This window comes from Magallana gigas, chromosome 3 (genome assembly GCF_963853765.1).
Source record: "Magallana gigas chromosome 3, xbMagGiga1.1, whole genome shotgun sequence".
In the NCBI taxonomy this organism is placed as follows: Eukaryota; Metazoa; Mollusca; class Bivalvia; order Ostreida; family Ostreidae; genus Magallana; species Magallana gigas.
This window is the reverse complement of record NC_088855.1, coordinates 42,186,484-42,201,048: the sequence shown is the minus strand read 5'-3', so window position 1 is coordinate 42,201,048 and position 14,565 is coordinate 42,186,484. Positions and strand designations below refer to the sequence as shown.

Below are 14,565 nucleotides of genomic sequence, written 5' to 3'. Positions count from 1 at the left end.
CAGAGTTCCACAGCTGGGCAAGCATTCATCCCTGGGTCTGGGTTCTATGATTATTCTCTACCAGACAGAGGACTTGGATCCTGTTCACCTGCAACTACCAGACCCTCCCCACCCCAAGCAGGTAAGATGGTGGGAATGGTTACTGGTTGGCCCTTTTCACAGTCTCCAATTCAGCTACCTATACCCAGTCCAACTTCATCAGAGAAGAGTCGTACCTCTCCACTGGATCTTTCTTCTACTCCCCAGAAGGAGACCCAAAAATCCCCCACTGGAAATTCACAGAAAACAGAACAAGTTGTAAGTTCCTCAAAAAATTCTTTTCCTGGTGAACAAGCAAAGAAGCAACTTAATTCAGAGAGTAAAGTTATTGCAGAAGAGAAACAAGCTCCTGCTAAAACTACCATTGCCCATTATGATAAAAATGTACTTATCTTTGGGGAAAATGCTGTGGAAATCATATCAGTTGGAAATAACAAGTGGATTGTTAGAAATGAGGATGAACTGTGTCACGTTGCAACTGGAGAGGTCTTAAAGAAGAAAAAATCAGGAGAAACTTCTCCAACAGTGCAAGTCAAAAGGCTGTCATCAGAGGGTTCTAGTGAAGGTAGCATGTTAAAGGTTCCTAAAATCAATGTGACAGATTCTGTAAATGGAGCAGGTGCTAAGAAATCTCCACAAACTGTTGTAAATGGTTCAAATGTTAAAGATGCCGCCAGAGTGGATGGAAGCGGAGAACGAGTTGATGACAACCGGAACAGTTGTCCTGTGCTACAAAAAATGTTGAAGCCGATTACTGGTAGTCAGTGATGGGAACACTTGCTGGCATTCATAGTTAAGGTATTATGATATAATTGTTTAGAAATATATCTGCCACAATACAAAGATCAGCTATCCTCATTGATACAGTGTTCAGTTGTAGAAAGATTACTACAAATTAAATCCAAAATCTTAACTCGAAATCCATTGAGAGAAATCGGTAGTTTAGATATTGAAGATTAGGAGTTCATGTAAAGTAGTTTTTTTGTACTGATGACGTACAAACTGACATGTACATGATTTTTTGGTGCTTGTATGTGAGTGATACTGGGTGAATGTACCAGTACTCATTTCTTTATTTTCTTTTTTTTTTATTTTCATAGTCATTGATTTTGCCATTGTCCAGATTTTTCATTCATGTTTGATCTACAAAGTTTGCCATAATTTGTTTCACCACTACAAAATATAGATCTGTTTGATTTCCATTGTAAGGGTTGTCTCCCTTTTGAGATGTATTTAGTATTGTGTTTCAATGCTATCAAAGTTGATTTAATGATAGAAACAAATTAAATGTAAATGTGTAATTTATTGTCTTGATTTTATGCCAAACAGTTGACAATCATGTGAATATGTTTTACTTCTGCATTAATGATGTCTTGTTTATAAAAACAAAACTTTATCCACACTAGTTAAGGGTGAATATACATATATTCACTCCTCACTGTTTTAAAAAAGAAGAGGAGTGAATCATCACCCTGGCTAGTGAAGATAATGATGATGTTGATGGTGATGATGTCCTATTCAGGTGAAAGTTTCAGTTATCATGCCCGAATGTATGCAGCATACCTTAATTTTTTTCTGCAATTTTAATAATTTTACTTGCTTGTGAACAGATCTAAAACTTTTAATGAACTTTTTTTTTTTCATATTTGAGTACATAAATATGTACAGTATTTAAATGTAGTGCCACAAGTTTTTATTATTTTGAATTTGATTGGGGTGTCATGGACCTCGGACTTTTACATCACAGTTTTCATTGTCTTAAAGAGTCTGTGCTGTGATGATTGGATACTTTGTCTCAGATAATTTGTAGATGAAAATGAATGTTACATGTAGACTCCTTTTTAATGTCACATACTTTGACCACCTATGTTCACATTCAACTTGATTTTACATGTAACGAGAAAGTTATGGCCTAATTATTAGAGAGTGATGATGTCTTCGTTGTGATGAATTGTTGTTTTGTTTGTTTGGTATTTTGTACATCAGTTAATATAATATATATTTGTTGTTAATGGAAATCCACTATTTCAATGGAACAAATTTGTTGTTAGATAAGTGTGTTTTTAATTTTTTTTTAAATATCTGTTAAATACATACATGTAGTGCTTTTGTAACCATATTCATTTTGAAAACATCCAGTTTTAAAGATAACAATAAAGATTTTTTTCTTTTAAATTTTCTTTTTAAAGTGTGTACATATTTATGAGCAGCTAGGTTTAATTCTTATTATTTTCTATGAACTTCAGAAATTCCAAAAAAAATTATTAGTATAGGATAATTATAGTTGCAGTAAGAAAATTGAAAAAGTCAATGCATGTACTGCTATATATACATATGATAATGCTTACAAATTTGTAATGACCAGATTATACAAACATCCTTAATGTAGTGATTTGAAGCATCATTTAATCATTTAACTCCAAAATCTACATTTGTTACTTGTGAAAAAACATTCAACCTTTTGATCAATATTTTTTTTTACTTTTGGAATGCTATTAAAATGCACATCGATTAACAATTATAGAATGAGTACAGTGTATTTTTAATATCAAAAAAGTTCAACAGCTTTTTTTAATTGAATTGATATTTGATTTTAAAATTAATAGAGCCATCTGAAGTAATGAGTAATTTGTAAATGTAGATCCTCAAACTATTAGCTAGCATTTTAATTTTAAATTTTATATACATATATATTAAATTGAGTATTCTATATTTTATACAGATTGCCAAAATTTAGCATTGCTAGACGTTAGAACCAAAGAATTTTGTTGCTTTTAATGGCCCCCTATTTGTCATGTGTTGGTTTGGTTGTTTTGAGACAATCAATAAAATATGAAAAAAATTGTTTGTTTGTTATATCTTTTACTTTTCACTAGAGAAATGACAATATCTTTATTTTGTCTTTTACTTCCTAGTAAATGAATGATCGGCGAATGCAAAACACATACACAAGTTGTCTTTCTTTTGAGACATTTCGGGGGGGGGGGTGTCGTAAAAGTCGTACTTGAAAGCTTCTAGTCAAACGGGAAAATAGTAATTATGAAAAATAACGCAGGTGATGAAATAAACTTGGGGATAATGATTACTTTGATAAATCCCAATATTTTTACCATTAATAAAACCGCTTTTTAGGATACCAAGATACCAGGGATAATAATACAACCATTTAATATAAAAAAGAAAAGAAAAGAATGCTGCAATATGAGCAGTTTACAAAAATATCAAGCTTGAAATTTAAACAAGAGAATTCAAAACATCAAATTAACATTTTCATCACCTGAACACCCAAAGTACTTGGAATGTTGCGGACATCTGCGCATAATTTACCAACAAAATGAGATCGCCTTGCTTGCAGATTTTAAGACAACGAAGATTATGTATAAATTGACCTTCAATATTATATATATATATATATAAAATTCATTTAGTTTTTGAATGTTCACAATATCATTTACTCGGACAAAACGTATGAAAATTACATAACTGCTTCGTATACTTCTTCATCTCACAAAAATTGTGTATAAAAATAGTATGGTTAAAAAAATTGAATTTCGCAATTGAATGATACTGTACATATAATATTCTTTAAATTGTGACTGCGGAGGGTCTAATCCAAGGTTTGGCCTGGGGTAAATATTTTATATACATGTGTTAACAACAATGCGATTTTAAATTTCGAATCACGCGAGCATGTGGATGTGCGCAACGTGGGTGCGTATGATTGTAATACAGTACATAGAACAAAAATATTTTACGAAAAATTATTGCGGAAAAGTAAATTTCACCTTTAATTCGTGCGTACTATGCTTTATTTCCACGTGAAATTCGTTTGTCTTGTTAAAGAGTTAATATACATTTTTTTATATTTTAAATGGATGCGAAAAATAAATACGAGAATTAAAAGACGGTAAAACCTAATTGTTTATTTATTTCTTATTTATTTATTTTCATAATTTATTTCTTCATTTATTTTCATAATTATTTATTTATTTATTTATTTTGTATATAACAAAGGGATTTAAAACAAGTTCTTACAACTTACACGTTCTTCAGTTCTTCTCCCTATATACAAAATTATAGTTTACAATTGTCATGACTATACAGAATATAGTTAAGAAAGTTACTAAAGTAAAATACTATAGTTGTATAATTATAATAACAATATATGATAGAGCCTAGATATTTAAATATTTAAATGATGAAAATCAATAAAATCAAACAACTATTTGATTTACATTTTATTCACAATCAAATGAAACATGCTGATACAAATATTTTTATGACAATACATGAAAATTAAGTATTCTTAAACTCGAGCATCATCTCATTCCACATTTACTTTAACTCCTGGTAGTCGCGTCCTGCTGGAAAGGGAGGGTTGCATAGTCCCAGGTGATGCGTTCCACGTCATACCTATCTCTATCACTGTTCTTTTAATTTCATGTTTAGCAGATTTTATTTTCATACCCAATGCATCAAAAATCTCTCACGTATCCAAAGACTTTGCATGAGAGGAAGAATAATGAGGTTTGGATTGGTGTTCTCTTCTGCCTCTGTCATCTCGTTCAAGAGCAATAATCATTTAATTTCAATCTTTTATGGCTGAAGAAAAAAACAAAGTGTCCAGTACCTCCATAACCCCCGTAGCCTCATTCACAGTGAATATTAAGTACATTTCAGAGTAAGATTCCATCCATCAAATGAAGACAAAAAAATTACCATAATCCAAAGAAGGCGAAGCTAATTCGATAATGGAAGTCAGTGTCTAGATCTGTTTGCTTGTTTACAGCAAGAATCCACGACGGAGGCCGCAGTAGGTATTGGAGGGGGTTGTAGCCCGGGGTGGACCCTGGGGTGGGGCACGGCTCCTCTGGATGACTGCAGGTGCAGTGTCCACGGGAGATGAGTTGTCATCTTTGGCTACAATGACGAACAAATCAATTATAGCAGATTTCTTTTATTATGCTGAATCCAATTTTTCTGGACATTTTTTTAGGGCCATCAATATTTTGCACTTGACGATTGTATTTCAATGTAAATAACAATCATCTTGGTAAATATCGCATCTCTTGTCAAAAAATGTAGATATTAAACAGTCTCACAATTTGAAATAATAAACAATTTCCATTTACTTAATGGTTCAGTTAGAAATACCTTGGATTTTGGAGGATACCCATCTGTAAGTCCACTGGACAGACAAATACAGAAGGTGCATAGTGACAATCATGATGATTAATTAATACTCGTTTTCAGCAGGAACAGAATTTGTCAACAGGGTGAACATATGTATTCAATAATAGTGATGTCACAATAGGTGACGTAACTATGCTTGTGACGTCATAGTTAATATCCACCCGGGACTCCTCATGCGTCTCCTAAATACTTTGTACTTATGCATTCTCTACCCAGAGTTGTCGTTCCCGCCAAGCACCAGCTCTGGTTAGAGAATGTCAAATATTATAATGCCCAAAAATAAAGAAATTTAAATAGAATGACCCACATTTATAACACTATCACTGAATGTGTACCAAATCATAATTCTATTAGCAACTTTGTGCTCACAAAACAAAACCGGTCTTGTTCTGGATTTTTAATTTCTACCACCGGTTTGAACAAGGTTAGTTTTCATTCTCCTTTTCCTTAGTGTTTTAGATAAAAAGAAAGTTTGGGCTTAATTGTATATATATATAAACTATGGAGACTCTTCACGCTTATGTCACAATATCGAATTTCTATAAATAAAGAATCAAAAGTTACACCTTATTTGATAATTACAGACAAATTGATATTTTTAAACACATTCTACATGCACTGGGGAAAAAAGTCTTCATTTTAACAAATGTAGTTTTCTTTCTTTTTCAAAAATTTTGTATGGTTTTAAGAACTTATTTCTTATTTGTTTTGTACAACCCTTGGGCTAATATTGTATTGAAAATAACATCCAGCGCTGCTGAAAACTTTAAATGAACTATCCTAAGACCAAAACTCCGTTACTAAAGACCCGAATATAATGCTATGGTGAAGCCATATTTGCACAGATGTAGGCCAGCCTACAAGTATACTCAGGTGTCAATATGATGTCACCATGTATTTACTATTTAAAGCATTTTTGGGAGGAAAAGATAATTCTAATTATTTCAGGACCGATCTTAATTATAATTATTCTTTAGTTTGGTACGATATGAAAAAAATCAAGTATAGAGTCGTTTATGAAGTGTGATGATAGCAATTTTATGTAATATTTTTGATATAATGAAACCTGAAACTTGGGAAAAAGCGTCCTCAGGTAAGGTAGATTCAAGCTTGTTATAATCATAATCCCTGGGAGTAGAATGGGACCACAATAGGGGTTCGAATTTTTACATTGGAATATATATAGAGAAAATTCTAAAACTTCTTCTCGGAAACAAATGGCCAGAAATGCTGAAACTTGTGTGGTAGCGTCCTCAAGTAAGGTAGATTTAATTTTGTTCAAATCACGATCCCCTGGGGTAAGGTGGGAGGAGGGTCAATTTTTTACAAAGGGAGAAAAATATCAAAAACATCTAAAATCCTTTCTTTAAATAAAAAAAATCCAATTGGTCAGAAAAGCTGAAACTTGTGTGGAAGCATCTTTAGATAGTGTAGTTTCAAGTTTGTTGAAATCATGATCTCCAGAGATAGGATGGGGCTACAATCGTGGGTCGAATTTGTACATAGGAATATATAGAAAAAAGTCTTGTTCAAATGAGCGATGTAGCCCATGGGTCTCTTGTTATTTAATATATATATATATTCTTCCTTCTGTTGGTACCAATCTATTCTATCTCAAATTTCCCGCGTTATGACGTTACAGAGTGGAAGCTGATTACGGAAGTGGCAGGCGAACATTTCGAGAAGATGAGTAACACATGAATGGAGTGTCGGTTCTGGCCCCAGAGCTAAAGTTTGAAGACTCTAGGGTGTTTCCAGTGACAAGATGATACAAACATAACCGTAAAGTAAGTATTTTGCTGTTTTACTGTGCATGCTGCAAATACTTGCATTGTATTCTCGCCAAAACGGCTTTATAATATTTACAGACGGAGGATGAGTCATGGTCTTCATTTTATTATTACGGCGATATTTTGTAGAGTTGATAGGAGTTTTCCGTTATGACTCTTTCTGACTAACTATGTCATTTTTTAAAGATTAATAAATATTCATTTTACAAAGGGTTGCGTTAAAAATGACGGATTAAAGTTGGAAATTTATTATCTCTAACCGTTGTGCAAATTCTCATTTTGAGGTGTTTTTTTTTTTTTGGGGGGGGGGGGGGTAGGGCTTTGTGAGTTGTATTGGAAAACGTTTTCAAATAATTAAAAGGCTTGATATAAAGATACTGAAGCATTATAAATGTAACACTTTACACCATATATTATAGAACATGAGATATATACCTATTCATTCCTATACCAGTGTTAATGATTGCCCTGTAGATATGGTCAGTAAATGACTAATTTAGGGAAGTAAGCATCTAAGCTCATAGTGTAAAGCTCTAATGTTACAGATGCCAAATTTAGATATGAATGAGACTGTTCGGCATGAAAGGAAGTGCATCATTGCTGGAATGCTCAGAAGTGTCTCTACTTTCTGACATCTAAGCTGTAAAGACACGTATGCATTTTGTTTTTTTCTCTGACCTACATTGAAAGAGACTGTCAGGGTTTATACTGAGTTGTGGGCTGTACCTGACAACTTAAAGGCCGGTTTCATATAAGAATTCTGTATGAGCTGAAAATTGTAAAAATCTGGCCAAGCTAACATTTCATATGTGGCACACAAGCAAATTGAGAGAAAAAAAAATACAAAGAGCTTTTCATTTAGTTTGAATCATCGGTTTATTTTTCACTTCTTATTCTTAATATGTATCATCGAGAATTAATGATGTTTTAATATTGAAGGATTGTGGAAAATCTCTCCGCAGTTAAATTATTTACAACAATCACGGAAGAAGACTAGATAATGTTTATAAATGCAGCAGCTGGATTTTGTTTAAATTAATTACCTAAGCATGTGTTTTTCTGGCACTCCCTTCAAAATAACAGAATGTAGAAAGGAGAAAAGAGGAGCAAAAGTTTGGAGATACTCCCTAAAATTTTTGGATGAGTGCCTGACAATTACATACTCTGCATTATTTTTAGATATTGTGCACCATTTCTGTTCACAGTTCTAAAGAGAGCATTAGGCAGTAAAAGCCGAAACACCTGTGGATTTTCCTTGCACTGGTTTTCGCGGCATCATTTTGTGTGTTTTTAAAGACTTGGCTGATTTCAATAAACGCAATGATTGCAGAAGCATGGAATGTTAACATATCGAAAGTGTACACATGTGCGAGTATTTCAAAACTCTAGCTAAAACCAGTTTGTTATTGCTGCATTTTTTGAGGCACATGAAAGTGCGCAAATTGTTAGACATATAACCTCAACTTTTTTTTCCTCAGTCTCTCTCAGATTGGAATTAATTACCGTAATTATTAATCTTGTGAATGAGTTAAGAACTACATGCATAGATATCACCAAATAAAGCAGATACACAGTGGATATCAAGTAACTACAAAATTTCACATCATTACCGGTAATAACTTTCAGTCCTGTATACATTTACATGTGACTTGCCAAAAAAGTATAATAATACAAGTATGTACCAGGTACTTGTATATGTAATGAAACCCTTGATTCACTTTTAAGATACTTTAAACTTTCAAAGTCCACATAACTTTTGGTTCATATGATACAGATTTTAGCCTTTGAATAAATTATCTTGATAAGTGTATTGTAAAAAACAACAAATTTAAAATCTTCAGTTATATATCTCGTCCAAATGAACAATTTGAATATTTATATGCATGGCTGATACATTAGATCTCCTCCCTTTGTGGTAAATCACGATATTTATGGTGAAGATGGAACACAATCAGTCTACTGCAGATAGTGCACTATTATAAATAGATTACAACCCCCTCAAACGCCCAGCACTGACTGGTAACATTGTACAAAACCTGTCAGCCAGAAAATCAATTCCATTTAGTGGCGAGGACAATTCATTTCTGGGTTTTCTTGCAATCATATTCGATCATTGACAGGTCTGTCTTTCTTCTATTTCATATTTTGGAGTTTTACACCAATAATAGATTAAGTACATTTAAGTACAGTAGATTGTAATTGAAAGACGACATCAGTACCTTTCTTGGTTGCAATTACTAAGGTATCTCTATCTTTTTTTTTAAGAAATAATTTGAGGACTCTTCCATAAATGATATTTTTTTATTTTTGCCGTATCATATATTTCCACATTCTCCTGTAAACTGCCCTATACATCAGTTTTCTTATGTTCAAGACCAGTCCACATCTCTTTATTCTGTCTTGATTATTAACATGCCTTTTCATGTAGTTTATATTGAGAAAGAATTTAGTATTTTTCCATGAAAACTTTTTACATTAATACTTTTATTTCCTGTGTTTTATTTTCATCATTTATGGTACGTGTATCATAGCAATTTTTGAAAAATCGATGAATGTATTTTCCTACGTGTGGGAACAAAATTACCGGTACATTATTTTATCAGTACTAGAAAACTGAACTTGCTCTATGATCAGGAAATATAAGGGATGTACACATATATATAATTTTATTTATTAGAAGTAGAAAGATATAAATGAGTTGTATGTGAATTTCCACAGCTCTGCTTACATCACTCGATCCATTCATTTGCCATTCTTCCAGCCTTCGTCATTTTTTGTGAAAGAAGTTTTTTTCCCGATGTGGTAAGAAAGATTTTTGAAGTATGAATCAAATGAAGGCAGAATGTTTATCTGTGTGGGTGATGCTTAGAACCCCCTTGGTCGGTTCATCCCGAGTATCATCATATTATTCTTGGCACTTGAAGATATTGAAGCCATTAAATGATGCATCTTGGCAAGGAGCTAGCATTGTAAAGTGATTGAAATGGGGGAAAATTTAATGGTAGCATGGAAAACTGTTTTGAGGTTTAGGTAAGGTGCATAATCTTAATTAGTCCCGATTATCGTTAAAGGGGTCAGCTAAGGATAGGAGGGGTGCTAGAGTGCACACTCTGTAAATTAATTAATAATGTAATTTCATGTCTGTTTTTTTCCTTCAGATTTTAAAATGGGGCATGTACACTCAAGGCGAAGGAAGGAGAAAGATCTGAAGAATTTAAAGGAAGATTACACGGATTATGTGATCAGTGCCCTGGATAATCATAATCCGGAGATATTATACCACAAAAAGAAGATGAACCGACTCTCGATGCAGGAGTTAGAAAGTTACAGAATTAAACAAGTTCAGAAAGGACTTAACCGAATGTCTGCGGACATAGAGAGACTGGGAAGAAACTCCGCGAGGAACGAGGTTCAGTGGGAAAAGTCCATGTCTCTCAATCGCAATCTAAACACTTATCAAGGATCACTGGACAGAGTTTCGGAATCGTTCAGTTATGAAAAACTAGATGTGGATGATCATCCGGCTTTAACGAAATTACAAAATGAACAAAACCGTCGGCTAGAGAAGATGGAGGAACGGATGAATAGAATTCGAACTCATGCTATGCAAGAAGCAGAGAGACGCAAATTCGCTATTATGTTCAAAGCTAAAACACAACCAAACACGCTGGATGTGAATAAAAATGAAAAGATCTTGCCGGATGAAAACAATCCTGTTCTGCCATGTGAAAAAGACATTGGAAAAGATAGGTGTTGTGATAAAAAGTTAGATGACAGCGGTGATATAATTCCTGTCACGGTGGTGAAAGACTCGGAAGTAGAAAAAGTTCGCAGAAGTACACCAGTGAATTCTAAGGAACAGAACGGTTCGGTTGTAAAGAATACGTCATTCTTGTCAAATATGCCTGCCCTGAGTAACATGGATCTAAGTAAGTTTTGTGTGGTTGTTGATGGCAGTAGGTGCAGATATTCGATATAACTGTATTTAGATGTATAGAAACTTGATCATCTGTGGTTTAGTGATTAGATGTACATTGCATACTGGGGGGTGTATGTGAGTTTCAAATTAAAATACCGTACATTAGAAACGCCCATAAGGTCCAATGAAATTATGTAAAAATTAATGTACCGGTAATGCATGATAATGTCCTCCCAATTTATGAAGCAATTGTATCCGACAGAATCATAATTTTTACCTAATACAAAGTCAGTCACACTGATATAAAACTCAAACTTGATTTGATAAAAATTACATGTAATTGGAGTCTGCCTCAGTTATAATGCTGACTTTTTGGTAAATTCCCATAATAACAGATGATTTCTGCCACATTATTTGGGAAAACTTGTAATATTACTGTGAGAATCCATTTAAAGGTAATCTTGCATGGTGATAAGCATAATTTGATCATGCATGTAGCCTTTGGCTAAAGCCAGTATACCATGACTCATTGATTTCAGCGTCACATTTCCTGAATATCCAGGCTTCTCTGAATGGTAGATATATGTATATAATTTCAGGTGATCCTAAATCGTATCTCATGCTGCCTTTTCTCTTGCCGATTTTTGTCATAATGATGATTGTGAGAAGAATCCAAGAGGTACACAACTCTAACCACCAGTCATCGCAGAAAAAGTGAACCGCAGAATGGCTGTGGGGATAGGACGTCCTCCCACCTCTCTCCCACAGGAATATGAGTCACACAGAGATCAGACCTCTGGGTCGTTACATGTGTTCCTCTTGTAGATCTGTTTATTTTGTCCTTCCAAATGTATTTTTGAATAGATTTGACGGAAAGGTGCATTGTTACCACTGGATGTTTGGTTTTAACAAAAATATATTATGATTCAATCACCAATTCTGTCCTTTGTCAAATACTTGGATAAAGATATAATTATGATTCAATCACCAATTCTGTCCTTTTTTCGAATACTTGGATATTTAAGCTGTTATTCTGTGATGTTAATGTTTAAAAATTTGTATACATGTACATGACAGTAACAATCTGCAAAACCATATACATCTATATTATATGTCATAATACTCAAACTGCTACTGTCAATATTGGTCAACTATTTATGTTTTCGAATATGTGGGCTTACATGTATTTGTGTATTGACTTATACAGGTATATTTTACTTTGTAATCGAGCAGTAATGACTTTCATTTTATTGCCATTTAAACATTTTGTTGTTTATCAAATGATTTGACATATTGCCTTGATTTTCAGATATTAAATCTCATGATGAGTTTTTAAAATCTTGTACAATCACAAATCTAGAGATTATATTAAAATTTGTATTTTTATTGAAAATTTGAGATTTTTTTTTTTAACAGAAAACAATGTTTTCTTGAAATCCCTTCACTACTCAGGCATCTTCATTTTCTTTTATTAACTTTATATGTATATGTAACTTGTATATATTTAAATGTCTGTCAATGCAACTTCCATTTTGCAGTAATTAATGAACTCCCTAGCTGCAGGTCTGTAGCTCCCGCAGCATGCACACGTGGAGTAGGCCAGAAACACATCTTTTTGTTTCTCATTTTCATGTCTAGATCTCTAAAACTGACTACAATTCAAGATTAGACTTTGAACAATTTTATTATTATGAACATGTTTTATTGATTTTTAAGGAACAAAAACCCTGGTCCATGTATTTTGTTTTGCAAGCATAACTGATTGAGAAGATAACTAATCATGAAGAATTTTTTTTTTTTTTTAATATTTTTTTTTTATGTTTTTAAAAAAATTGTATGTGATCAAGAATTGTGAGTGTGTTTGATTAGTCCCACATTGGGGCAGCAGTAACCATGGGGTATAATGGACAGTTAGTAGCTACAACACAGAAGAGATATATATGTACTGTGCAATACAATTATTTCCCCTAGTCGATGTAAACACTAGTCAGCCAGGCAATACAGAAACAAGTTGAAAAATGTTTAATTTCTTTATAAAGAATACTCGCCCTGTATCTTGATGCGTTTGTTTGTAACAGATTTGACAGAAGCATCAATGATAATGCGGATAAAGAAATAATGACAAGGATTTGTTTTAAAATGAACTCATGATTTCATGCATAAAAAAGGGAAAGGAATTTTAGTTATTGGCAAGTCTTACAAAATAGGGCATCAATACCTGTTTCTTTTGTACATACATGTATATGTAACATAATGTGATAGAGTTCTCTGTGTATAATACATTAATGTAGGTCATCTAGTCAAAATATCATTGGTGCTTATAGGTAACTATGGTAATGACATTTGTCGTAAAATGGCAAACAATAAAGTTGTATTAATTAACAGATCATGATATAGCCAATTATTTACATACCGGTACTTTTTCCTATATTCTGTAATGGGGGCGTCTTCACATACTACATTATTATATCAATGTATATCATTTTATCTGTTTTGGTATTTTGTATGCCAATGTGTTTACCCTTTGTCAAGTAGTGTTCAGTTTATGAAAAATATAAACAATAAATACTTGAAGTACATGGATTTTGTAAAGTTTTTGTTATAAAACACTGGAGAAAAGAAGGAATACTCTTTGCTGCTAATCACTTTGTTCAAACGTGGTGGAGAAGAACATTTTGTCACGTGAGCCCAAAGAAAAGTTGCTGATAAAAATTTGGTCACTCTATTTAAAAATCTTTGTATCCGTGGGTTATTTATTTATAATTTAAGGGCATCATTATCTGACGTTCTCTAACCTGAATGGGGCGGAGTGGAACGACAGCTCTGGGTAGAAAATGCTTCATTTAATAGAAGAAAACCGAGAGGTCCCGAATAGATTATAATTATGACATCACAATCCTAGTTACGTCACCTATTGTGACATCAATATTGGGTAAACATATGTACAACTCTGTTGACAAATTCTATCCCTGCTGAAAACGAGTGTTAATCATCATGATAGTCACTATGCACCTTGTCTATTTGTCTGTCCAGTGGACTTACAGATGGGTATCCTCAAAAATCCAAGGTATTGCCAACATCAACAATAAACTAATTCATTGATAACCTATACTTATATATACGTATTGTATTAACATTGTATTGCGAGACTGCTGTTAAAATCTACATTTTTGGACAAGAGTTACGATAGTTATTTCTGAATTAAGATTATGGTTTGAATCCCACGGAGTAACATTCGGTAAAATGCAAAGGTCGATATTTGGGGCTATATGATGAAATTCCGAACAAAGCTAGTTGATTAGTTATTACAAGTTTGTATAATTTTTCCATGTCTGAATCTAAACACTTTGAAACTGGAATAAAATCTTTTTAATAAAGAGATAGTCGTGCGTAAATAAACTAGATTCATTGAAATACACGAAGATTCAATTCATACTATTGCTGGTCCTACCAAAATGTCCTAAAATGAATGATAAAAATTTGCACATTTTGGTTGTAGCCACAGATGACACCTCATCTCCCGTAGACACTGCACCTTCAGCCATCCAGAGGAGCCGTGCCCCACCCCAGGGTCCACTCCGGGCTACAACCCCCTCAAACACTTACTGCGGCCTCCGTCGAGGA

At 33.3% G+C, this 14,565-nt stretch overlaps 2 protein-coding genes and 2 long non-coding RNA genes across 13 annotated transcripts in view; 3 read left to right on the top strand and 1 right to left on the bottom strand.

Annotated features, from left to right (window-relative positions):
* The window catches only part of LOC105334476 (uncharacterized), a 19,073-nt gene extending 16,196 nt beyond the window's left edge, over positions 1-2,877 (top strand). For all 6 annotated transcript variants that reach the window (XM_011437939.4, XM_011437940.4, XM_011437941.4 and 3 more), the window contains one exon: positions 1-2,877. This exon is cut by the window's left edge and continues 828 nt beyond it. In XM_011437939.4, the coding sequence (XP_011436241.3) occupies positions 1-807 (807 nt within the window). In that variant the 3' untranslated portion in view covers positions 808-2,877.
* Positions 2,878-4,262: 1,385 nt separating this feature from the next.
* Positions 4,263-5,624, bottom strand: LOC117680786 (uncharacterized). 2 transcript variants are annotated; one of them, XR_010711585.1, is made up of 3 exons: positions 5,194-5,358; positions 4,759-4,959; positions 4,263-4,641 (listed from the first exon to the last, which is right to left on the bottom strand). It is a non-coding gene; the product is annotated as an uncharacterized lncRNA (long non-coding RNA). The 2 variants fall into 2 exon arrangements; XR_004595713.2 differs by having other exon boundaries at positions 4,263-4,959; positions 5,194-5,624.
* Positions 5,625-6,870: 1,246 nt separating this feature from the next.
* Positions 6,871-13,520, top strand: LOC105334477 (uncharacterized). Of its 4 annotated transcripts, none has more exons than XM_066079840.1 (3): positions 6,871-7,019; positions 10,181-10,951; positions 11,541-13,520. In XM_066079840.1, exons 2-3 carry the CDS (start codon positions 10,189-10,191, stop codon positions 11,657-11,659), a joined length of 882 nt encoding a protein of 293 aa, XP_065935912.1. In that variant the 5' UTR covers positions 6,871-7,019; positions 10,181-10,188; the 3' UTR covers positions 11,660-13,520. The 4 variants fall into 4 exon arrangements, with proteins under 4 accessions (XP_065935912.1, XP_011436247.2, XP_065935915.1 ...); XM_011437945.4 differs by lacking the exon at positions 6,871-7,019 and adding an exon at positions 9,020-9,142; XM_066079843.1 differs by lacking the exon at positions 6,871-7,019 and adding an exon at positions 9,701-9,824.
* Positions 13,521-13,731: 211 nt separating this feature from the next.
* Positions 13,732-14,565, top strand: LOC136273982 (uncharacterized). Its single transcript, XR_010712225.1, has 2 exons — positions 13,732-14,008; positions 14,441-14,565. It is a non-coding gene; the product is annotated as an uncharacterized lncRNA (long non-coding RNA).

What these genes read in the sequence shown, in the direction of transcription:
- LOC105334477 (XM_066079840.1), top strand. Translation starts at nt 10,189, where the DNA reads ATGGGGCATGTACACTCAAGGCGAAGGAAGGAGAAAGATCTGAAGAAT. An exon ending in CCTGAGTAACATGGATCTAA is followed by an intron (nt 10,952 to 11,540) that starts GTAAGTTTTGTG and finishes ATATAATTTCAG; the next exon opens with GTGATCCTAAATCGTATCTC.